Source organism: Boleophthalmus pectinirostris, unplaced genomic scaffold (genome assembly GCF_026225935.1).
Source record: "Boleophthalmus pectinirostris isolate CB_2022bp ecotype Guang Dong unplaced genomic scaffold, ASM2622593v1 HiC_scaffold_8, whole genome shotgun sequence".
Lineage (NCBI taxonomy): Eukaryota > Metazoa > Chordata > Actinopteri > Gobiiformes > Gobiidae > Boleophthalmus > Boleophthalmus pectinirostris.
The window spans coordinates 20194649-20219532 of record NW_026571515.1 but is presented as its reverse complement, the minus strand read 5'-3'; the positions used below and the strand labels follow the sequence as shown (position 1 = coordinate 20219532).

The 24884-nt window shown below is 38.3% G+C and overlaps 1 protein-coding gene across 1 annotated transcript in view; it reads left to right on the top strand.

The window, feature by feature from the left end:
- The window catches only part of prex1 (phosphatidylinositol-3,4,5-trisphosphate-dependent Rac exchange factor 1), a 102090-nt gene that overhangs the window by 9428 nt on the left and 67778 nt on the right, over positions 1 to 24884 (top strand). Inside the window, 3 exon segments of the mRNA XM_020922329.2 lie at positions 12666 to 12731; positions 12851 to 12973; positions 21534 to 21638. Of these exon segments, the coding sequence (XP_020777988.2) occupies positions 12666 to 12731; positions 12851 to 12973; positions 21534 to 21638 (294 nt within the window).

Genomic DNA, 24884 nt, shown 5'->3' with positions numbered 1-24884 from the left:
CAAATGCAGTTTACACACCTTCTTTTTGTGCATTCTGCTGCTCATTTCAGGTACCACTCTAGCCCCATCAGTTCCACTCTCCTAAATTGCCCCCTTGCAGAGCCACTTAAGCCCCGGTCACACTGCCAAGTAGCCTGAATTGTTACAAGCTGTTTGATAAAGGGCCCCGAAGTGCCACTTTTCAACTTAATCTTTTGCCTTTTTAGTCATGTGTGATGATAAGCCTTTTCTTTGAGGCATAAGACTGTGTGAGGAATTCTAAGAATTCACGTTAACAAGTCTAAACCACTGTAACACCCGGAGGCACGATGTCAAAAAGGGAAAAATGTACTCACTATGTTTGTTCATTTCAATGGTGTTGACGCCCAGTCTGACAGTGAGCTCAGAGCATGTGCTTCTGTTGTGATATCTTATACCATGTGGACTTCTACAGATATAAGGCCACAGGAGAGTACTACTGACTTAATGTTGAAAATAACATTATATTATGTAGATAAAGAGTGTTTTAATTATCATACTGGTATTGAGTATTGAGTCTATTCATTTGTATCAAAATAGTTTGAAATTTGAGTATTGTGACAACATTATACCAGAATAACCATTTATTAGAGATGATTAATTTGTCACATATTATGTTTACTTCATTAATATTAATTACTGTGTAGTGACCTCTTTATTGTCTCCTGTAAATCATATTTTGTATAGTTACATAACAGACATAAATACACTGAGTTAAGTTTTGACCCTGACTGTCCTGGTATGACCCTTGGCATTTTAGGGACTGGCTTCATGGCATCATCATTTTTATAGTGGGAACAACTTATGAGACAAGCCACCTCACTGGTTAGGGCTTTCAAGGGACTATACTAATATATTGTGAAACATAGACCACCCCTGGAGCTGACGAGGTCCATTACACTACATAGAACAGATGACAACACAATAGTTCAACAGTCCAAATCTTACAACTCTTACGTGATGAGCCAAAAGCTGACATGTGCCTCCCAACAGGCTGATATACAATATGCTCATACCCTGGCTTGATTTGAAAACATGAGATCACTAAGTAGTATTACTATCCGGACCAGCCAGTTTCTTCTACATTCTGTTTGAACCCACAAGGGAATGGGACCAGACAATGCACAGGATATGTTTTTTTAAGTTTTTGGTAAAGTTTCATCAAAGCGTGTGGATCTTGTGAAACGAAATGGGTATAGTTGCGTGAGTTTTTAAAATTTGAGTTTACTGATCCATAGCACAAACTGAACAACAATACTAAACAATGCTGGGATTTCTTCTAAAATATGACCTTTCTACTATTATAATATTTTATGATGTCATTTAAATGAGTATAATTCTCAACTACTGTGGGAAACTTGACCAACCTATTTTCAAGGATTTACTTCATTTACTTAAAACAGCAACTTTATTTATAACACACTTTAAATACACAATACAAAAGAATAAAAAACAACAAATGTATAAAAACAGAATGTAATAAAAACTTGTAAAATTTTGACATTTCACTGTGTCAAAGGCCAACTCAAGTGTTTAAAGGAGAGATTTAAACACAAGTACAGAATAGGCCTGTCCAATCGGCAATACACGATAAAGACAACCATGACGCTTCAAAAATGCTGCCTGTTCTTCTAAAGTGGTTTTAGGACAGGCGTGAGGCCACAGGCTGTAGACAGACTGAGGAGCTGTGGGCTGCATCCCTCTTGAGCTTCCTCCTCGGCTTTAAACTGGGGCTGAAGCTAAAATGTTTGTTGGCCTTGTCAAACACAACCAGATGTGCAGCTCCTGTCAGGGGTCAGAGGTTCTTCTCGGCATGATCGAGTAATCTAAAACAACTTGAAAACAGGTCAGAGGAGTATCTTAATTCATGGATTGCACAATTTACTAGGTGAGCTTCTTTAAAGGTGTAAGTCATCAATCGTAACTTGTTTTAAAACATTATCATTTCAAGTTGGGATTTTGATTCAAATGTCAATTCTTCCTTAAAGCTGCAAAATCGACTCTTCAGAGCTTTTAAACATGTTAGAGTTGTTTCCCCTCTCCATTTACTCATTATAAGTTGTATTTGGAGTGATTTGTGCATGTTTGTGCAATATTTAATTGCTTACTTTCAAGACAGATACACGGCTCTTTGTTACGATGACGTTTACAGTGATGTCAGCTCCCATTGGGCACCGCCGGGTTCTACCACAGAAATCAGCGGACTTGTTTCTTTTATTAAGTCCAAACTATCACATAATGATCCACAGGTGTTATAGATCGTAACTACAGCATTTTGCAGATACAAGCACAATAGGTCTTCTTTAAACTTCAGCATCATGTCCAAAAATCACTTATTATCCACCTTTTGTAAGTTCTATAAAACGTTGCGATTGTTTTTGGAGGCCTGAATGTGGCTCTGAACAGCTTAATGTCAGCCAGGAAGCTGTTCACATGACACACAACAACAAAGAAGAAATACCACACACATTCACTTTGCCCTGCCAAGTGGGCCTCCATTGTTGCTTGTTGGGTGCTCTGTGTGCTCTCAGTTTCAAGGGGGTAACGGGGAGAAAGCTAACTCTCCCAAGTACTGCTGTTTTTCTTATCACGCTTGTTATTTAGCCCACTTAGTTTGGCATGAAAACAGTTTGAAAACAGTTGAAGAATGTCCACGAGAGCTGCTCTGGGCCTTTCCATGTGGGCATCTGTGTTTAGGTGCTGACATGTTTGGCAACTAATGAAGCGTATTAGGAGCTTGAGTCATACGTGTGAGGAACATGGTTGTCCTTCACTGGCAGGGAGCAGGTGTAGGAAAAGGTGTAATGATTTTGACTTTGTAGGCCTGTCACAATAATTACTATATCGATTTATAGTTCAATATATGAAAGTTTAACAATTTAATTTGGAGCTCAGTATTTATCATGTGTACATTTTCTTTGCAAAAGTGAGGAGATTTTTGGTATTTTTGTTGTTGTGTTTGTTGTAGTTAATGAGATTGCCTATTTAAAAATTGTTTTCCTTGGATTATCTTGCTTCATTTTGATTTGATCATTTTGTTCAGTGGTGTAAAGTAGTTTCAATATTGTCTTTTATCGCAATATTTGTCTGTAGCAGTATATTGTGCTTCAAAATTAACATTATGACAGGCCTAGGACTTTGCCTTCAGTTGTGATTTATGACATATTGTAATGCTCTGGGTGAATGTGCTTCAGATAATCAACAAAAGAAGTTTTTTACAATATACAGACTCTGCAGGAGATTATTCTCAAGATGAAGGCAAGATTATTTTTGGTGTGCGCCTTTTTCTCATTAGAAGCCGCCACATCAGGAGCTGAGAAAGAATGTAGGTCAGTTGCATCACTATTTTGAGTCTACTATATTATCCATTCTCCTCCTGCAGTCCTTTTAGCTCCTGTGATCTTATTTGCCAGGTAAAATATGCACAGTCCTGAAATACGGACAAAAATGCACTATTATGCCATGTTTTTATATTTATTTGTTCAATTCTGATTTGACCTTTGTTACAGTTTTGTGTATCAAACATGAGATGTGGGGGTCTTCAGGTTGCAGGTTGCTCATTCAGCAGCACTAATGCCAGTGATCATGCAGCTTCTCAGCAGTCTCATATCTGCACATCAGTATGTCCACTTACAATACAACTTTCAACAATTAAGGAAAAGTGATATATATGATCATATATCAAATCATATATATACTTATTACAGAACTGATTTGAACATTTTATGAGAATCCAAAATATCTAGTTATAATACCGTGGCTCCGCACTATCAGATCAATATCTGTTTAAATGAATTCACTTATTATTTCAGAATGTCAGCTGGGTTTGTCTTCAGTCCATGTGAGCCTCTCAAAGTGCCCTGGAGTTTAAAGTTCTTGAAAGCGGAAGTGAATGAGAGAGAAACTGGCCTGGATTCAAAGAGGACTTTGTGTTGTGGTGATTGGCTTGGTCAGAAAGGGTTTCTCTGGGAAGCTGGAGGGAGGGACTGGTTGGAGGGGGCGAGATGTGAATTACGGTGTCAGGGAGAACCAGGGTCCCACATTGTGGCAACGCCACAGGCCATTCTCTGGCTGTGCTGCCCGGGCCACAAAAAGGGGATTTCTTCATTTATTTATTCAATTTCATGCCATGCCGACCCCTAAATGGCCCCTGCTCCCTCTCCAGAACAGCCCTGTGCTCTTGTGGCTGCCACCCCATCCTCTTCATAAAGGAGGAACACTTAATTGATGCTTTGTTTTGACTGGTTGTTTTCTCTACGATGAGATGCTCTTTATAAATGTTAAGATTCTGAGCTGAGGAAAAATCTTGAATCGGTGGAGGTGGGTTTGTAGTAGGTGTGGGAACGAAACCAGAGTGAAAAGAGATTCTCAGGGTCCATTACAAACAACTGTGTTGGAAGAATTATCCTCTCTGGTACTTGGGACACAGTTTAGAGGCCAGTGCAGTGTACTGAAACAGTACTGTAGTGGCAGTACACTGAACTGTGGAACTCAACAGTCAAATCATACCTTCACTTTTTAATCTTTTTACTTTGACTTTTATACCTTTTTATATTTAGATATTTTGACAGGAAAGTGTTTAATAATGCTGCCAAGTGACTCAAAACTTTCACAACAAAGCAGTAGTGTGCCATATTACATGTGAGGAAGTGAGATTTTAGCAATAGTTTAAATGGACACACTGACTGCATGAGACTTTCTGCCATGTTGAAACTTAACCTATTTTACGCTTGTCCCGTTTCTACATTTACACTGTAGTTTCTGACATTACACTAGTTCCTGACTGTATTTGATTTGTTCTGTTTTGCTCAATGAAGGAACATTTGAGGTTACCCATGTGTTATGGGTGAGGCGTTTGGGTAACTCTGTCACTTTGTTTGTTGTATTTGGCTTGTGCAGTGGTAGATGCAGACGGGGCAGACGTGAGGGCAGCGGGCTTCTTACTCACTGTCCACTGAAGCGGATACTGACCCAACTGCAACATATGGTCTGTCTGTAACCTCACACTTAACTGTCTAGAGCCCCTTCTCGCACTGGTAACCACACAGTTAGCAACCAGTCCTGTGGCCAAGTCACCACCCTCTACCACTGCTCCATGTGCTATGTAGAAGTTCACTAGTTTAGGAACACACTGTGGGCTGATTGGGCTTTAGTATTTTTTATAGTGCACTTGAATTGGATGGGCTTAGATGGATGAAAAACCTAAGTCCCTTTTCAAACATGACATTGACAAATTACAAAAGCTAAATTTACACCTTTGTGGTTCCACAGGTATTTTGTTACACATGTATTCTGTTTCATGTAGACAAAATTTAAACCTCAGGATGCCTTTCTTGGTGTGGATTAAGCCTCATGTTATGATTTGCTTATGGCTGTGTTGTTGTGGAAGCTCATGGTAATGTTAACCACAATGACAAATTGCTATTATCATTGTCCTGTGTCAAAGGATTCACTCTTTCAGGCCTCTTATCTAATGCATTTCCACATTCACTTTCAATTATAATTGTAAAGTTCATTGAAGCGTGAATGAGTTTAGCATTTCCTTTGTTTAATTTTAAAACATTTGTGCCGTGTATGTAAAGTTGTCCCTAATGAAGCTTGAGCTCACTCAGGCACTTCCTCTTTACACAGATCTTACTTCCTGTCCACAGCTGACATCCGTGGTTGCTCTGCGTGTTGGTCTACTTTGTTAAACCGTTTTCACACTTCAGAGCTTTGACCATCACAATCGTATTTCCTTTATATTTAATATTACAGTAAGTAGGCTGGGCACAACACCCTGCTTAAATAGGTTAGTTAGCAAGTGGCACATGCTGTATTTTGTCAACTATGTAACCATATTTAAAGGTCAGCTGTGTTACCATACTTCTCAAAAAAGTCACTGTAGGAAATGGTTTGCGATGCATAATAAGAAAAGAGCAGCAGTAATCCAGTAGCAGGCACCATTAATTTATGTGCAAGGATCTTATGGGGTGCATTGATTTAATTACATGAATGCACGCCACAAGTGAAGGAGATTTTCTGCCAGGTTATTGCCGTCGTAAGTTTCATACCAAACCATTTTCTGTAAATGTGTCATATGGTTTTTAGAACTACAGATTTGCATGAAGCTATAGGAAGAATGAGTCATTTTGACATATATAGATTTTTGTTTCTGTTTAGGCTGTATGACATTTAGGTCTGTCATGATAGCAAATTTTGAAGTGCAGTGTATTTCTGAAGTAAATATAGACAAAAACGATAATATTGAAACCAAATCATAAAGCAGAATTATCTCAAAAAAGTATTCTGTTAAAAATATGAGCTGCAATATATACATTGTGTAACTTTAAGTATGATATTAAACCATTCTATCCAAACCAGACCAAGAAACATTTAAGATCTGTGGAGAGGCAATGCTGTTCAGTGTCAGAATGTCTGTTTTTGTAAGTATTTTTGAGCTATAAAACCACCTGTAATTGAGTAAATGTAAAGTAGAGCTGTTGAATGTCACACTGTGGAACATTCCAGGCAAAACAATGACATATGCATAGAAACAAGCAGGTGATGGACCCCCAATGAAAAAGTTACGTGGTGCACCTTTATTTACTTAGTTTGTATCTGTAATTTGTCATAGAAGTTCATTATTCAACCTTTTACAGCTCAAATTGTACTGTAAATACTGATCCCCAAAATATACTGTTCCATCTTTCATGTATTGAATGATAAGTCTATAATAGTAGCGACTGAGTATTTATCAGTTGTGTTTTTCCCCATTCTGTGGTCTTATTTGCTGCGGCCTTTTGCATAGTGATGAATGAAGCTCTTACAGATATTTATGTATTGTGGTTGCAGATAACACACTTCCCTTTTAGTCAGCCAGGTCCCTGATATTGAAAGATTTGTACTGTACACATAGATGTACACACAGATTAGCTTAAATGTCCTATATTATGTAAAATTTACTTCTGTAAGCTTTAAGCCATGTTAGAATGGTGTTTCCTCATCAAAAACAAACCTGAGGTTGTGTTTTGTTTCACTCACACAGGTTTGACACTTTATTATTAGTCTGTCTACATTGCCAAAGCCTTGTGATGTTATGCAGTGGTAGTTTTGAAGTGAACAGCTACTGTTTACTTTTTCTTCAGCAGAGCTTGACAATTCCAGGGCTGAAATTATCCAAATGATTCAGTGAAGTTGTAAGGAGTTTAAAAACACAGTGGAGCACTTCCTGCATTGCCACATGATGTCACAAGGTGGATCTAAGTGTTTTATGTTTGAGAGAAGAATATTCAGGTGTGTGTTGTTGTGTTAAACATGTGTGGATGAAAGAAAACACAATTCCGGCTATGCTCTTCTTAATATAGAAACAACATTATAGCATATACATCAGAAAACAGTGTTATATGGGCCCTTTAAACCAATTACAGGCCACATCTCCAGCAGCTGAGCCCCTCACTCTGCGTGGGGATTCAAATGGATCTGGGTCCCATCTGAGCCACGATTATTAACACATTCATTTATGTCATCTTTATTTTTGGTTATCTGGGAGTAATTATGTTTTGCCTGCATAGCTAAATTTCAAAGGGCCTAGAGCAACAGACCGTAAAGTTTTATTTTCAGCAACATCTTGTGTTTTTTTCACTGTAGCATTTTGTTGACTTCATATTGTTTACCAGAAGATAAGAATTTACAAAGAAAGAAATAGGCTGGCTGGTATGGTTTATCAGATCGCTTTTGGTTATTGTTTTGGTTTAACATGATTCATGCGTGGCGCTGAATGTTTGCTGACGTCATCTACATGCTGATTAACTAGTTATGTGTACATGCAGCTAAAGTTACACTGTCATCACTGCGCTGCGACCTGATTGGCTCTTCTTTGTGGACCATTGTCCATGGTTTGTATCTTTTAACATCTGTCTCTGTGGTTGTGTGTATGACTGAAACAGTTTATTATTTGTATGTCACTATCTTCTATATGATAAGACCACACCAGAGGTTCAAGAGAATTTCTTCTCTTCTGTTTGTTTGACAAATGTGAATTTGAACTTTTGAATTTGAATTCCAGCAGCAGCACTTATGATGACAAAGAAAGGATTAAAGCAGAAGTCATAGCTTTATATTAAATACTCTTAAACAAGGCAGTTTCCTCTTCAGTCTTGTAATCAGTTTGTTAAAGTTTGACTGTAGGGTGTGAGACTGTGAGATTTCATCTTGGGAGGTTTTCTCAAACCACTGAAGAAGACAGACTCTGTGGTTTATGTGAGTTGGGAGAAGTGGAAAGTGAAGCTTATTTTTGTTGTGTTATCCTTTTTATTTAGAAATCCTTTGTTTGATAAAATGTTCAGTGTCCTGATATGTTCTGGTGTAATGATGACAACAACCTGAAAGAGTTGTTTAATTCTAATGTTTATAAGTTGGCATCATGTTTTTGTAAAGCCTGAATGAAGCTGCAAACTTTTGTTTGTTCAAACCCACATCTGGCAAATATCCTATTGTATTTTGTATGTCGTGTTTTATAAGCGGTGCTAGGCATATCTTTTATTTATATGCAAGACACAATAATAAAATACATTCTTATACAATAAATTATCAGTCATTATCATCATGTATTGCTGCCAACACATCACCATGCCAACATGGCGTCTCTGGGAGGTCCAAACAAATTACGATCTTGCATTTGAACCTTGTGCTTTCTAAAATTTAACATGCTGTAATATGGTTTTAACAATAGTTATTGTGTGTTTGTAGTTCAGAAAGGTGTCTTCTGTTGGTAGCAGTAATACAGCAGCAATGTTGTATCAGTGTGTCTTTTGAAGGTGGTCAGAAAAGCGCCCATGTGTGTGCTTTGTTATGGAACAATGACGACAGCCAATACAGCCAATACACCAGGGTGAGGGCGGCCAGGTTCTTTCTGAAAGGATCTCTTTGTTGTCTGTCCCAGTGCTCCCTGTTCAGCTGAGGCTTCCATCTCCACATCTGTGAGGCACATTTATGGAGAGACTGAAGCCTGTCAGGGATGTCAAAGGGAACAACTACTATCTTCACTGGATGGTCACAAACTCACTTTTTTCCATTTCACCCTCACCCTCTCAGCTTTGTTCTTGTTAACGATGCGTTCAAATCTGTTAATTTCCTTTCATTAGCATCTCATATTTTATCTTCACCTTTTAACCTCATATCTCATTAAACAAATACTATATGCAGCTCTACAGGAGACATCATTTGTTTACTTTGACACTCTGCCCTTAAGGCGGCTGATGGAAAAGTGGCTAGCAACCTTTGACCCTTTTCAAAGTTTTCACATTCAAGTTCAAAGTGCTAAATTGTTTGATTGGTTCATACAGTATAATATAGCGGCCACACATATGTATTATTTCAGCTTCAGTGATCGTGACGCAGGCTTTTGTACAACAGACTCCTTCACTGTGTATACGATATGAGTGCCATATGGCTGACTTAATTATCCTTTGCCTGAAGCACAATCATGTCCACAAACCAGTCAAAAACACAGCTTCCCTTTAATACTGATCTTAATTAGCGAGGTGGCAGCTCCCTGTGGTAAAGACCTTTGCTTTTCTATTCTGGTCTGACCCATGTACATGCAAATACAGGCTGACATAAAGTGGAGAGAACCCTCCCAAAGAGCCCAGTCCTTTGGGAAATGGTATGATTGCTGGCTGGCTGCTCAGTTGGCAGTGGCCTATCTTTAGAGCCAATGTGTGATTAAAAATGCCAGTCTTTCATTATGGGCACACGTCGAGCGTATGATGATGGGTGACAATACAGAGACTTCAATTTACTGTAGAAATGAGAACTGATGACTTGTTCCTACTTCTGAATTTATTTGTCATTTCATTGTATAAAAATGACACAGAAATGAAACACTGTCCAGGTGATCAGCAGCATAAAAAATAATACAAATGATAAATAGTTTAAAATATTGTATGCCAAGTAGGGATGTAACAATATCAAAATCTCTCTGCACAAAATTATCATGATATGCATCTCACGTTACGATATTTATTGCAAAATTTTAGAGAGGCTGATATAATACTAGATAGGCCACTTTTTTGTTTTTAAAACACCTTTGCAAGATTTTGGTGTGAATTATTTCTGTCATAATCCCAAGAATTCAAGTAAAAAACATATTTCTTCATGTTATTTGCTCTGAAATGAATCATGGGATACGTAGTTTCTGATGTTCATAAGCTGTTGCTACTATAAAATAATGTATTTAAGCAAAGGACCTTGTAATTTGATATATTGTGAGAGCCCACGATATTATTGTGAGACTTTTGATGATACGATATCACGATATTTTGGTTATTGTTACATCCTTAATGCCAAGTGTAAACAAAAAAAAAAAAAACACACTCACAAGTTACAATATATCTCAGCACATTTGTTCATACATGAAATACAGAGTTAAGACCTTCCTAAAAGTGATTCTGTAGCTTTCTAAGTTTCTTGTGTTGCACTGCTTACAAATTATGTTCATGGCACGTAAGGAAATAATTAATATTTCTTCCCAAATCAACAGTTACAGATGCTGTAGTACATGAGGAACAAGAAAAAATATTTTGAATATGATTTCATAGTAAACTTCAATGAGCAAATGAGCATTATATTGATTACATACTGAAAAAATGTGTGCCTCTTTGGGTAAAATGACATAAACAAGGCAAGACAAACAAGTTACCCGTGTGCTGCCCAAGAGAAGTGGGTGCCCATAGGGAGGAGGGGGACATTCAAGCCAAGAGAATGGGACGTTCATGCTGGGACTTTCAAGCCAGGGGGACGTTCGAACCGGTATTTCATGCATGCATTGTGTAACTTTTCTGGTGAAGGGTCTGTCAACTGCTTGTTTCTAAGGATATGCCTTTGCTCTGCTTAGAATGTTCCACAGCATGACATTATTCACCTGTACCTTGCATTTATCGAATTGTTTGGTTTTATAGCTCTAAAATACCTAGAAAAACATGCATTCTGGAATATAATTTTATTATTATATGATATTGTCACGATTAAACTTTAAGATTTAAAAGGTAATTTCTGATTTTGTGGGCAGCCCTGGAACAATCCAATCACCTCTGTTTATGTTGGTGCTTCTACCTTGATGGCACGCTACTGCAGCAAAACTATTACATAATACTGCAACTGTTCACAATTAACACACTATTTATTATTTCCAGTTTAGTACAGGGCTATCAATGGAAAAAACAAAAACAATGTCCAACAAAGCTCCAATGTTAAAAATAGACAGAGAAAATTACAGACAAAAATGAATAAATAAACAGACAGGAAATGAAAAAATAGACGTCACACTTTCTTTATACAGTCTGTGATCCAAACCTAAATTCAGATTTTGCACTAGCTTTAAGGAAAACATGCATCATCATAGCAATATAGGCTGTGTGGGTTTTAACTTCCGCACTGAAACATAGCAAAGGATCATGGTCTATGTAGTTCACTCTGTTTTTTAGCTATTGCTGCACTAAAACAAGGAATATAAGTCAGAACACTTGTAATTTGATATATTGTGATATCACGTTACTTCAGTTATTGTTACATCCCTGTGAAGAGTTTCTATTTAGTGTTTCTGAGGATCTACATCTGTCCTCCTTTTGCCCCTGCTTAAGCCTGTGTTGACATCTGGAAGCAAGGCAGACCCTAAGCAGAGACAGACTCGGGGCGCTGTACGATAGACAGACAAATGGAGAAGGAGGAAAAAAACCAAAGTGCTTGCAGATTCTCTTCCCCTTTTTTCACCTCGCCTTTTTGAGTCAGGATTGTGATTGGCAGAATCTGCACACACAGTATAAACGTATGCATAGACAAACACAGAGGCACACGCAGTACAAACACACACACATACAAACACAGACGCACACAAAGTATAAACACACACACACACACACACACACACTCAGATACACTCACACACACACACACACACAGACGGAGCCGAGCGGAGCCTGACAGGAGCCTGTTACGCCTGTCTACTGTGAACTGATGTGTGAGGACAGTGCAACAATGAGCTGCTTATTTTGGCTGATGTTTCTTGGTTGAACGCTCAGGTGCTCCAAATACACAATGTGTACAGTGAGATTTAAATGGCCCCATAAACTCTTGCAACGCTAGTACTGAAGAATGCATTTATACATTAACTTCCTCTTTCAAATGCTTTGCACAAAGGGAAGTTTCCATTTGAAATCCGGTGGCACTAAACTACATTTCATTAACTTCTTATCTCAAGTTTTGTTATGCATGAATTTCCTTCCCTGTATCCATTTCTTACATTTTAACATTGTACTGTATTTCTGACAAAACTGTGCAAGTCATTTTTACAATATGCATAGGATGTTATGTTTTCAAATGAAATTCATCTATTGCATGTTGTTGTTTTCTGGTTACAATGTGACTGAATTTGCAAAAAATCTATCAGTATGAATTATTCAGCATAATTTTCAGAAAACATACGTCATTATATGCTGTTGTTACAATGAAACATCCTGTTCCTTTTACTTCGAGATTTATCAGATGACTTAATAAGATGAGTTATGAAAATCTGTGGATGGATATGGATACTCCTTTACTATACTGATCTTTTGGATTAATAAAAAAACAATCTTGTTGATCTTAACATATTTCATCTGTTTTCCCAGGCCTTTTTAGAAAGAATCAGACAAACACCAGATGATCAGCAGTGTCTTGCACCTGAACATGTCAAGGTATGTACATTTTATTTAAAAAAATCTAAAAAGAGTACAGCAGACTTGAATTCTTCAGCAGCAGCCATCTCTTCTTTCCTCTTAACCTCTTACCTTGTTACCCTGACCTTTGTTTACAGATTCTGTTTTCAAATATTGAGGACATCCTGGAGCTGCACAAAGAAGTCTTATCAGCAGTAGAAGCCAGTCTGCAGCCCGAACCCCAACCACACCATGCACTGGGACACGTCTTTCTTCAGTTTGTAAGTTTATGACAACACGTAGGCACCCAGACGACTATATTCTGCTATACAGTATATAGTGATCCAAATATGAATGTGGAATCAGGAAAACACAGAACTGTAGGCGGGAAAATACAAATGAATCAGTGGATAAAATGCTTCTTTACATTGGATTTAGTTACATGCTCACTCAAAATCTGATAATTAGAATAATTTTTGAGTGTTGAGAATCTAATGTGCGTAAGATTTCTTTCTGGTTACAGTCCCTCAGATCACTCAGTTAAGGTTTTAGAGTTTACATGTTATTGAAATAATCAGAAAAGTCCAGAAACCAGATAATAATCAGACAATCATTTTCTTGCTTGGAAATGATTATTATTTATATGCAGATAAAAATAGAAATTTAGCATATTTTGTAGAGGCTAACAAAATTGTGAATATGCTACTATTTCTACTATTTCTGTCATAATCCAAATAATCAATATTTGAAAGTGCTTAAAAACAGTTATTTCAGCATTTAGATTGGACTGAAACAGAGCAAAGGATCATAGTCTATGTACTTCTCTCAGTTTTTTTTAGCTGTTTCTGCACCATAACTATTAATTTAAGCAAAGAAACTTGTATATTGTAATACCCCATGTAATATTCTGAGACTTTTGACAATATGATATCACAGTATTTACTGACCTGCACCTGCCCTATACTCACACATTTGAACATTTTAAGCATGTGTTCACTATAGGTCCATTTGCAAACAGAATTAGGATTATGTTTGTCTGTTGCACAATCCACAGTTCATTTGAACAAAAAAACAAACAAACCCCAAAACACCATACTTTACGTTTGGATAATAAGGTCAAGACTGTATGAGTTCCTGTCTGTAGCACAGACACATATGCCTGTTTCATGGTCCCTGTAACCACAGATCCAGGAGAAGCGTGCAAATCCTGCTGTGAAAGCCTGTTCATTCTGTGTTTCTCACCCCTCCCATCTCCGGGACTACCCCTGAGCCACACAAACACTGCCCAAACCTCCCTCTCTAAACAGGCCTGCATCCTGTCAGGAAGAAAGAGGCTCTCTTTGCCCCCATCTCTCTTTATCAGGACATGCAAGTCACTGTCTACTCTGTCTCCTTCTGCACAGAGTCCCTCCCCTCTGTTTGAACTCGTATGGCCTGGGGTATTAACAAAGAGGGGTCTGTGTCTGGATAGGAAGACATGTTGTGTCACTGGGCGAGGGGACAGTGCTTCTGCTGGTGGGACCCTCACTCCAGTCTCACCCTCAAGTTAACTGTCCACTTTCACTTTCAGCGAGACACAACACTTCACACTTTCTATTATTTGTACTGATATTTTGCAGCTGAAGTTATCAACATTTACTGAGGGTGTGATGCTAATTGTAAACACTGCTGTATTTAAACGTGCACTGTGTAACATTTTTAGTGAAGGGTCCACCACCTCCATATCTCCATGGAAATGTTATTGCTTTGTCTAGAATGTTCCACAGTATAGATTAAACATAATAATCACAGTCTGGTTAAAGCACTATGCTACATTACAATTCAGATCTGTGGAGAGTCGCCCCTATTCACAGAAGGAATTATTGTATTTTTGAGGAAAAGAAACACTCGTAATGAATAAACGCTAGATGGAAATGTTTAAAGTCATAGCTCAGGGAAAGCAATAGAATCTCCATGGAGGGAAGCAGGTGCCGGGTCTCAACCAGAAAAGTTGAGCAGTGCACCTTTAAGGCTTGTTAGATTGTGTTAAAATAAAATTAAAGTCTCACCAGAAAAAGCTGACTTAGTTGCAACACGTGAGCTGATTTTGTGCTGCTAAACAAGTCTCTCACAGTCAGTCAGTCAATCACGCACTGACGTAATTAATGAACATATGAACATTCCTCCAGTAGAGATACCCGCAGTGAGTACTGTGTGAGTAAGTAGGCTACTGCAGAGACTTGCGTTGTTAACATAAGTCTAGCACTATTAGCAAGGTGTTGATCTCTTTCCATGACAGCTGTTCTTTTCACCCACCTCTGATTTCTCTTTGTTCAAGTTGTTGCAATGACCATATTTTTGGCATATCTGTTCATACTTGCAGAATTAAAAGTCATGTATTAACAAAATTGACTCTTGTGAGCTTTTAGCCATGTTCGAGTTACCCTTTATTAATCGTTGTCTACATTTCCAAATTTCAAAATGCTCTGTTCCACCTTGGGATGTCATTTAGTGGTAGGTTTAAAGGTAATAGCTGTCTTTTGTTCAGTAGAGATTGGGAATTACAGAGCTGAAATCATCCAAATGATTCTAGTGAAGGTGTATGGAGTTTAAAAACACAGTGGAGAACATGACAATACAAGGTGGAATAGAGCAGTTTCAGTTTGAGAGAAGAGGGTTTGTGTGTTAAACGTGTGAATGAAACAAAGCACAACTATAGGTATGTTTTTTGATAAGGAAACAACTTTATAACAGATCAGAAAATATAATAAAATGGCTGGGCCCTTTAAACGACATCCCAAAATGACTAAATGATCAGCTCTGATGCACAGATCGTGTTTGGATTGTCTCATCAGAGCGGCTCGTGCTCACATATGAACAGGGTCATGACAAATCAGAGTGTCAGGAGGAGGGTCAGGGTGGAGAATCAATTTTGCAACACATCCCCATCCCCGCGATCTGGTGGAAAGGCAAACAGGTCACAGCCAGTACATCCATCTCCAGACTAGTCCTGTCATGATAACACATTTTTAAGTGAGATGTTAAAGAAAATACAGATGATAAATGATAATATTGGAAATAATTTATGCCACTGACACAATAATCCTAAAATTGGATTACCTTAAAAAAACTATTCTAAATGTACAATATGTTTAAAAAATATGAGCTATAATTAGGTACTTAAATTGCATCAGTAATGAGTAATGAGAAGTTATTAATTGAACTTTTTACTTTTTACAGCTTAAATCTTTTCATGTAGCCCAATAATAACAAACATTCCCAATTGAACATTGAAAATGTACACACGATAAATACTGACCCCACAAAAATATTGTTCTAGCATTCATATATTGAACAGTAAGTCAGTATAGTAATTATCATGACAGGCCTACTTTAGACTAGCCAGGCTGGGGCCATCTAGAGTCTCCACTCAATTTAATTTCTCTCTAGCAACTAGGTCAGGAATCGGAATACACCAGACGGTTTGCAAGAACCCCAGCAGTTGTAGACCGCACACTGACCAATCAGCAAAGAGCTGTGAAGCCATGACGTCAAACTCATGCGCCTGTCTGGGTCCCTTTTGTGGTACAGCACAACAGTAACCAAAGCGAATGTTTGGTGAATTTTATCAAGGGGAAAGACATTATTGCCCTTCTTCCTATGGGATTTGGCGCATTACATACGTCACGACCAAATAGCAGCGACTGGTTAAATAAAAAAAGTACCCGTCTACAGTTGAGCGAATGAATGAATGAATGTTGCGAATGAATGTTGCGAGGTCAGACAGTTTCCATGAAGTGGAACTACCTGATGAATCAGGCTAACTTTAGACTTGACTCTTGATTGACTCTTGGTTGTTTCAGATATCTGTATTAAAATAGCAAAATAACAAAACTGAATGCGGTATTGTATTTATTTAGACCATAGACTGTAAATGGACATAGTGAGTCGTTTTGGTCTTAAAATGTTCGCATAACCCTCTCTACATGATCCAGAGTTTTTATTTTACAGTTTTGCCCGTAAATAAATTCCCCTATAACTGCTAGCCTTGTGAGCTTTGTTTGACTTCATTGTTATAAGAAAAAAATAGTGCTGTTATCTTTTCGCCTTGAAGTGTCTAAATTAAGCTTTATGTGTATTCTGTAGGCGGCAGGTTGGCCCAAACAAAATATCCGCCATGGAGACTTAAGGCCAATAGCATAGGCCACATAATATATCACTGAAACGATCTATCTTTATAGCCCATCTCATTTCACTGACCATCTTAGTCATTATTCATACATGTGTTTCCTTTCAGGTTCCCCACAAACACCAGCTTTGTTTGGCTTTCTCTCCGTTACTCTTCTCTCTTCAAACCACTTTCTGTCTCTCAGCTCAGACACCTCTCGTCCAATCACATCGCCTCGCCTCCAGCCACGACCCTTGACCCCCGCCTGGAGGTCAACACCATGACTGAGATTTGATTAACCTCCCCATTGTCCCCCCAGACCATGTCCCATCCAGTCAGTCGAAAGGGAAAATGAAAAGATTTATTGCTGTTCGATGTCAGATGTGAACATGGCTCTGGGGCTGTAGATGTAGAAATGAGCAGGATGCAGTTCACAAAATTTAAATAGGTAAAAAAAAAAAGTTATAGCTCTAAAACTAAGGGTCCTTGCTACATTTTGAACCATCAGGGAACCTTTAATGGAAAAAAGAAGTGGAATTTTGTACATAGGACCTCATTTCCTAGTGAGACAGAGTGTTTGAGATGTGTGGAGACACTTTTTAAAATATTCCACCCAGTCCTTGTATTTGCAGAGGTCGCTGGTGCTAGGCTAGTGCACGTCAATAGCCATAGTTATCCTGCCACTAAAAACAGTCTTACCCACTCCACAAAGCACCTGAAGCAAAACAATTATTACAGCCAGACTGTAGATGTAAATGTCTGTGTCGATAGAATAATTTTAGAAGTAAAACCAACCTTGCATTTGAAGGATTTATGTGTGAGCAGCAGCAGCGAGTTGTACTTCTTGATAGAAAGCCTGGCAGCAGCGGGCTGATATATGAGAAAATAGTCCCTCAACATGCAACAATTCATGCAATGCAAGGTTAGTTTTATTTCAAACATTATTCAATCAACACAGACATTCACATCGACAGTCTGGCGTAATAATAGATTTGCTTCGGGTGTTTTGTGGAGTGGGTAAGACTGTTTTTAGTGGCAGACTAACTATGGCCATTGACATGCACTAGCCTAGCACTAACTAACAGTCCTAGGTTTTGACATATTGAAATCCTCCTACTGCTGGAACAATATTATCAATAGCAATATAATCCATATTATTTAGCAGGGGATATTAGAATTACATTTGAATTAATATGTACCGTAACATGCTTGGGGTGATTCAATGCTGCCTAGGCAAAAAGTGAAGTGATGTGGTATTGAAGGTGGAATCTGAGACGTGAATATTTTCCCTGTGTGCGCCGTCTTAGCTCGGAGCAACAGTCATGTCCTTATGCACTCACTGAAATAGTGTCATTATGCATTGACCCAGTGTGATTGGGGAGCGTGTGATGTTTTCTGATCGAGGCCAAGTAATAACATTCCAGTGATGATGAATTTAAATAAGAAGTCATGCCTATCGAAGGAACAACCGTAGTCTTATGCAGAGCTATTTTAGGCACAGGTGATGTGTTTACGGCTAAAGTGTTAAATAGCTTTGACTGACTGGGTAATTGAAGGTGTTGCATGAAGCCAGTCAGACTACTATAATTGTCTGTTTAATGGTATGTTGTGTAAAAAACTAGAATGTGTAGATGTAAATAAACATGACCCCAAACTGAAACCACATCAAGTATAAATGTGCTTAAAGGGCCCATTTTCTGATCTATGTTATAATGTTGTTTCCTCGTCAAAAACATACCTGGTGTTGTGCTTTGTTTCATACACACATGTTTAACACATGAATCCTGCATATTTAGGCTGTGTTCTTCTCTCAAACTGAAAACATTTAATTTCAAGGGAGTAGGTTTGCATAGGGATGGTGGGGAGTCTGGGGACATGTCACAACCAATATTTGAGGAAGACAAAATAGTCCCTACCAATATTTTATATACTGAAGATGGTGGCCTAAGCAGGAGTGAGTGAAGATGCAGCACACCAAACTTTGAAACACTTTTCAAAAGGAACTTACTTTGCTTCATCTTCAATGAAATTTGCCTTATAACGAGTCGCCATGAAAAAAGAGTGACCATCGCCACAAGTGCACCTCCCAAATAGTGCCCTACTTGTGAGCTGTTAGCAGCCAGACTCTATTGACAATATTTCATGGAAAAATGTACGGACATTACCTCACATATATCTCATCACCAACAAGCTAAGGGAAATCTGCTACAAACTTCTACATTGCTGTTATCTGCTAAACAACTGTCTTAGAAGGGTAATGGCCACAAACTGTACATGTTGCGAAATTAAAAATGGAACCATATACGCAACTTCTTATCCCATTTTACGCTTTCTTATGAAGATGTGCTGTTTGGGTTTTACAGTAGAAAAAGTAAACAATATTATATAATTAATCTGTTGATCAAGTAACCTATCAGTTGGTTTCCAAACCTATGCCCTTGTTTCATTTCCATCCTGAAATTTCCAATCTCTACTGAACAAAATGTAAAAGAGAGCTTTTAACTTAACACAAGGGGTAACAGAGCATTTTGAGCTTTGGAGATGTAAACAGATGAATAATAAAGGATTACTCAAACATGTGTGAATGAAACAAAACACAAGGGATATTTTTGATGAAGTCACAATATTCTAACATGGCTTAAAGCCCACAAGAGACATTTTTACATAATATAGCATCATAATCATAATATAGCTTTAACCATGACAGAACTGTACAAGCAAAAGTACACATGCGCCTCCTCACCGTATGTAGTGCATTAACCATATCAGGGCTTCCACGCCATATGCTGGCCCAGCTGTTCCTCCCAGTGGTGTTCTGGAGGGGTCCCCTGCCAGTGCGGCTCTGGGAGTGTGTGCGTGCGTGCGTGCGTGTGTGTGTGTGTGTGTGTGTGCGGCCGTGCGTGTGTGTGTGTGTGTGTGTGTGCGTGTTGCTGCTGCCCACTGATTACATTGTGTCACTGACTTTGGGTTACACATATACATATAAACCACTTTGGGAGCTCTCGCTACAGGAACGGATGAGGAAAGAGAACAGAGTATTCTAAATAAGGAGCCGTCAGTTCTGTTTTTGGGGCCCCTGCCACCACTGTTGGCCCCTCTTAACACACAGGCTCCATGTGTCGAAGGTGTGTGTAGGAGTGAAACCACATGTAATACTTAGCTGCACATCTGTTCTCTACAATATTGTCAAACATGGTTTCACTTAGTGGTAAAAGTACATGCTAATTAGATGGAGACTACACATTTGTATGATTACAAATGCTTAATTTCAGTACCGTGTTATGCAACAAATATATGAATAGAAATGTTAAATGTAAACTGTAAATGTTTGTTGTGAGCTTTATTGGCCCTGATTTGGTTGTACAGTAAATGAATGCTTAACATTTACATATTTTGAACATGTGTTTAATACTAAAAGCATATTACGATTATATTACAATAATATTGTCAGCCGTAGTCCTGACTCTTGAAACAGCTCTATGGCTTTGGCAGCCCACTGCTGCAGGTTTCACCAGTGACTTTGAATGATGGGTCAAATGCAGAGGACAAATTTCCCTATGGTGATCTTGAATGAGAATGAGCATCAGCCTGTGAGCATAATTTGGATTATGGAAGAAACTGGAGTGTCTATAGGAAATCCACAACAGGGAGGACATGCAAACTCCACGATTTAACCCCAAGAAAGACATCTATGCCAGCAAAAAACACAGCCTACTATTGCCTACTTAAAACTGCCCTTTGCCATTTGTCTTTCTCTTACATGTGTATTGTTTGAAGTTAATGTTACAACAATATCCAGTGGCTTTTCTTGATATTTCTACTTCCTCATGTTTTGTACCTCTATGTCCACATTTTACATGCAAACCTCCAGGTTATGTTTCAGTTCAAGTTAAAAGCAGTGTGTCCTGGCACCTGCAGTTTCACATTTCACTTACACGGCTGTTTCAAGTGACAGTTTCAGTTTCTGGTCCTGGAGCTCGAGCCCCACTGAGCACATGGTTTCACATCCCAATTATTCACAGCGCGGTTAGGAAAACACAATAGCTTTAAATAAGCTTGGGGCTGATTCAACTGTGGTACTCTGTGTTCTACATTGTCTTCACTATGCTGCATAAATAATGTGTTTCAGATCATTCACAGGTCCAGGTGTCACTTTACACATGTAGTTCACAGAAATGGTAGCTGCAAAGGTTGTTTTTAAAGAGCCCGTGTTACGCTATTTTCTGATTTCTGTATCATGTTGTTTCCTCAAAAATATACCTGGAGTTGTGTTTTGTTTTTTTTTTTTTTTTTTTTTGAGGTAACAACATTATAAGCTCCCAAGAATCCGTTTGTGGATAGGACCTTTTAAACTGGTTTTGTCTCACTCTGTAGAATAACGAAGCTTAGAAGTCTGCAATGCACTTTTTTGTTTATCTATTTATGAATCCTCAAAAGGAATGGTTTGACAAATGAGGTCAGTAAATAACAGCACGAAAGCATTCAAAAGCTTTCAGACAAGTAGCTTTTTTCTCATTAGTGCATCATAAAAGTGTGCTAATGGTAATTGTTGTGGAAGTGTTATGCCCGTCTTTTCCAGCTATAGTACTTTCCCATTAGACTGATGGAAGTGGAGTCCTCTACTCAGCATCTTCTCTGTATTTCATTCCATTCATTCGAAACCTGGGCTGATGTCAGATCTTTTGTTTTTGCAGAGGGAGAGCTTCTCTGTCTACGGCGAGTACTGTAGTAACCATGAGAAAGCACTGAGGCTACTTATGGAGCTCAACAAGGTCCCCCACATCAGGACCTTTCTGCTGGTGAGATGCACGGACACACTGTATTAACATCAAATAATCCATCAAACTTTATTTATAGAGCCCTTTACAACACTCAAGGTGACCAAAGTGATTTCCAATAAAACCAACACAATATAAGAACATTCAAAACATTAAAACACTAAATAAAACAAAGTGTGCAAAGTGTCACTGCATTAGTGAGTCTTAAGATTCAGTCTGAATAGATACGTTTTGAGCCTGGATTTAAACAGGCCAAAGTCAGAGATGATGCGCATATCCTGGGGGCAGTTTGTTCCAGAGTCTGGGGCCATGGCAAGAGTCATAGGACCTTTTAAAGGCAACTTAAAAAACAAACATTTATACCAAAAAAGTCTTAAAGTCTTAAAAAGATGGTGACTTATTGCAGTCCCCCTACTTCTGGAGCAATACTGCTACACCACAACATTTAACAAGGGATATAAGAATTCATTTTTGACACACAGTATTATTCTTGTGGTTTAAAATCCCTTAACATCTGTAACTTTGGTAACTGTAATAACTAAAGAATTAATAAAGCAAGAACAAAAACTTAAAGTGGTTTATGAAAATGATTCATGCTTAGTTACTACTTAAATAAAGGGTTATGATTAGAGTATCAATTAAGTAGTTACTAAAGTTGAATTAGACTGTTTTATTATAAAATTAGTTTGTTATGAATTTCATATTTCTTCATGTTTAATTAAGATTAACAGAGGTGTAGTTATTATAAAGATTTACCTTCTTTTAACCTGTTGACATAACTTTTTTATATTATTGTGAGAAAAGAAAGAGACATTGAAATTACAAAACAAAACTTGCATACAGATATTGCATAAATAGGTCAACACATCTGCAAATCATCTCAGCTCTTTGACTTCACCTGAACACAAACTATCAATTCTAAGTTTAAAGAGCCAACCTGCCTTTTATAAGATACTTTATTCACACCCTTGTTTCCTATTCGTTCACAAATATCATAAATAACATTAAATATATTTACCTCTTTTTTTTTTTTTTTTTTTTTTTTTAACATTGGCCTACTTTTCTTTCCTCTCTTGAGTGTTATTTCTTCCTTTGCCATTACCCTCCCTTTCCTTTGCCGGTCTCACCTCTGCTTCCATGTCAGCTCAAAGCTCCAGAGTCCATCAGCGCGCTTCCTGTCCGGACAGGATGTAGCCACCATCAAGGCCACTTTTGTGTTCACTCTTGTGTGCAGCTTCCGTCGCCAGCTGTTTCCACCTTTTAGGCTCTGGACAATGAACTAGTGGCACTGTTCGTTTGAAAAGAGTTGTGTGGATTGAGCGCGGGGATGCAGGGCCCAGCTGTGGAGTGTCATTGGCAGGCCTCTCAGGACTGGCTCTGACATCTAAGGGCCGGTGTTGCCCCATGGTTCACTGCCACGGTTTTATTCTTAGGCCAGAGGAATGGAAAAAACAGGATTGCACTGTTGCTGTGTTTCTGACCAGTCCTAGCAGTAAACTGATCTCACGAGGGACAATTATGCTTTCAATTTTTACCTAAGTAATTTCATATTACTTTAAAGGCACTTATTACACTATTTTCTGGTTCATAGTACAATGTTGTTTCTTTATTAAAAACAAACCTGGAGTTGTGTTCCGCATATTTAGGAGTTCTTCTTTTAAACTAAAAACACTCTGCTCCACCTTGTGATGTTTTGTGCCAATACAAAAAGTGCTTCATTGTGTTTTTACACCCCATACTGTCACTATAATAATTTGGATAATTTCAAACCTGGAATTGCAAATCTCTACTGACCAGAAGGGAAAAGGTAGCTGTTAACTTGTAAACTACCACTTCATGATGTCAAAAGGTAGCCTCATCAGCCGGTTTCACTTTGTAGAAACTGTCTGACCTTGCAGCATTAGAATTTGTTCGCTCGACAGTAGGCGGGTACTTTTTTAAATTTAACCAATCGCTGCTATTTGGTTGTGACATATGTAATGTGCCGCTAACAGGGCTAATGGGGCTGGTATATTAAGCTTTTCCCAAATCCCGTAGGAAGAAGGGCAGTAACGTCTTTCCCCTTGATAAAATTCACCAAACATTCTCTTTGTTCCAGTTTAAAATCCTCGATCTCAGGAATCACTGTCAACACAGAATATATGGCTCTTTGCTGATTGGCTGGTGCCCGAACTTGCATTTCTGGGGTTTTTACGAACCGTCTAGTGTATTCCGATTCTTGGCGTAGTTGCTGGAGAGAAATGAAATTGAGCAGAGGCACTAGGTGACGCCAACCAAGCTACCATTCTCTATTCAACTTAAGTTGAAAACTACTACATGACATCACAAGGTGAAACAGAGCAATTTAAGATGTGGAGATGTAGATAGACTAATAATAAAGGATTACTCAAGCATGTGTGAATTAATCAAACAGTCTAGTGTATTCCGATTACTGTCCTAGTTGCTGGAGAGAAATGAAATTGAGCGGAGGCACTAGGTGGCGCCAGCCTGGCTAGTCAAACGGTGGAACAGAGTATTTTGATCTTTTGACATGTAGACAGACTAATAAAAAAGGGTTACTCAAACATGTGTGAATGAAACAAAACACAACTCTGGGTATGTTTTTGATGAGGCAACAACATTCAAATATGACTTAAAGCTCACAAGAGTCAATTTGAATTTGAGTAATATAGGACTTTTAAGTGTCAGTTTTTGAGGGTTTAAAATTTTGATTGTTTATGACTTGATAATTGCCCGGTCGTTTTGCTGATATACATTTATTCTATCTATCTACAAAAGCAAAATTTGCATCTGGTTCTATGCTGAAGTCATGTCAGCCGTCAGCTCACATGTGTTTTGTATAGCAACCATGTGCTGAAGCAACTGAAACATACTGTAAGTCAATGGAAAACTAAAGTCAAGAAGACCATCCACTCAAATCAATTAGTCAAAGAGGACCATTTCAAATCCTTGTAATACCACTGGCATATTCTCACTTGGGTTTAATTTGTTCGTTTCCATATTAATTAAGCCACTACATTATTGAAGTTTTAATTGCAGCGAACGAGCAAATTGAAACCAAAAGGAGGTCAAATAGAAAAGTGAGAGTGGATTGCAGCTGTAAGCTCTGACGTAGATGTGCAAGATAAGAAACGACTGTGGGAAACAAAATGGCAGCAGATGAAATATTAATACATCACAAGACGGTGGAATTTCAAAGTTTAGAGTCTTTTTGTCAACACCCCCCACCATCTCCTGGAGTTAAAAGGAATCGCTGTATGATTAGAA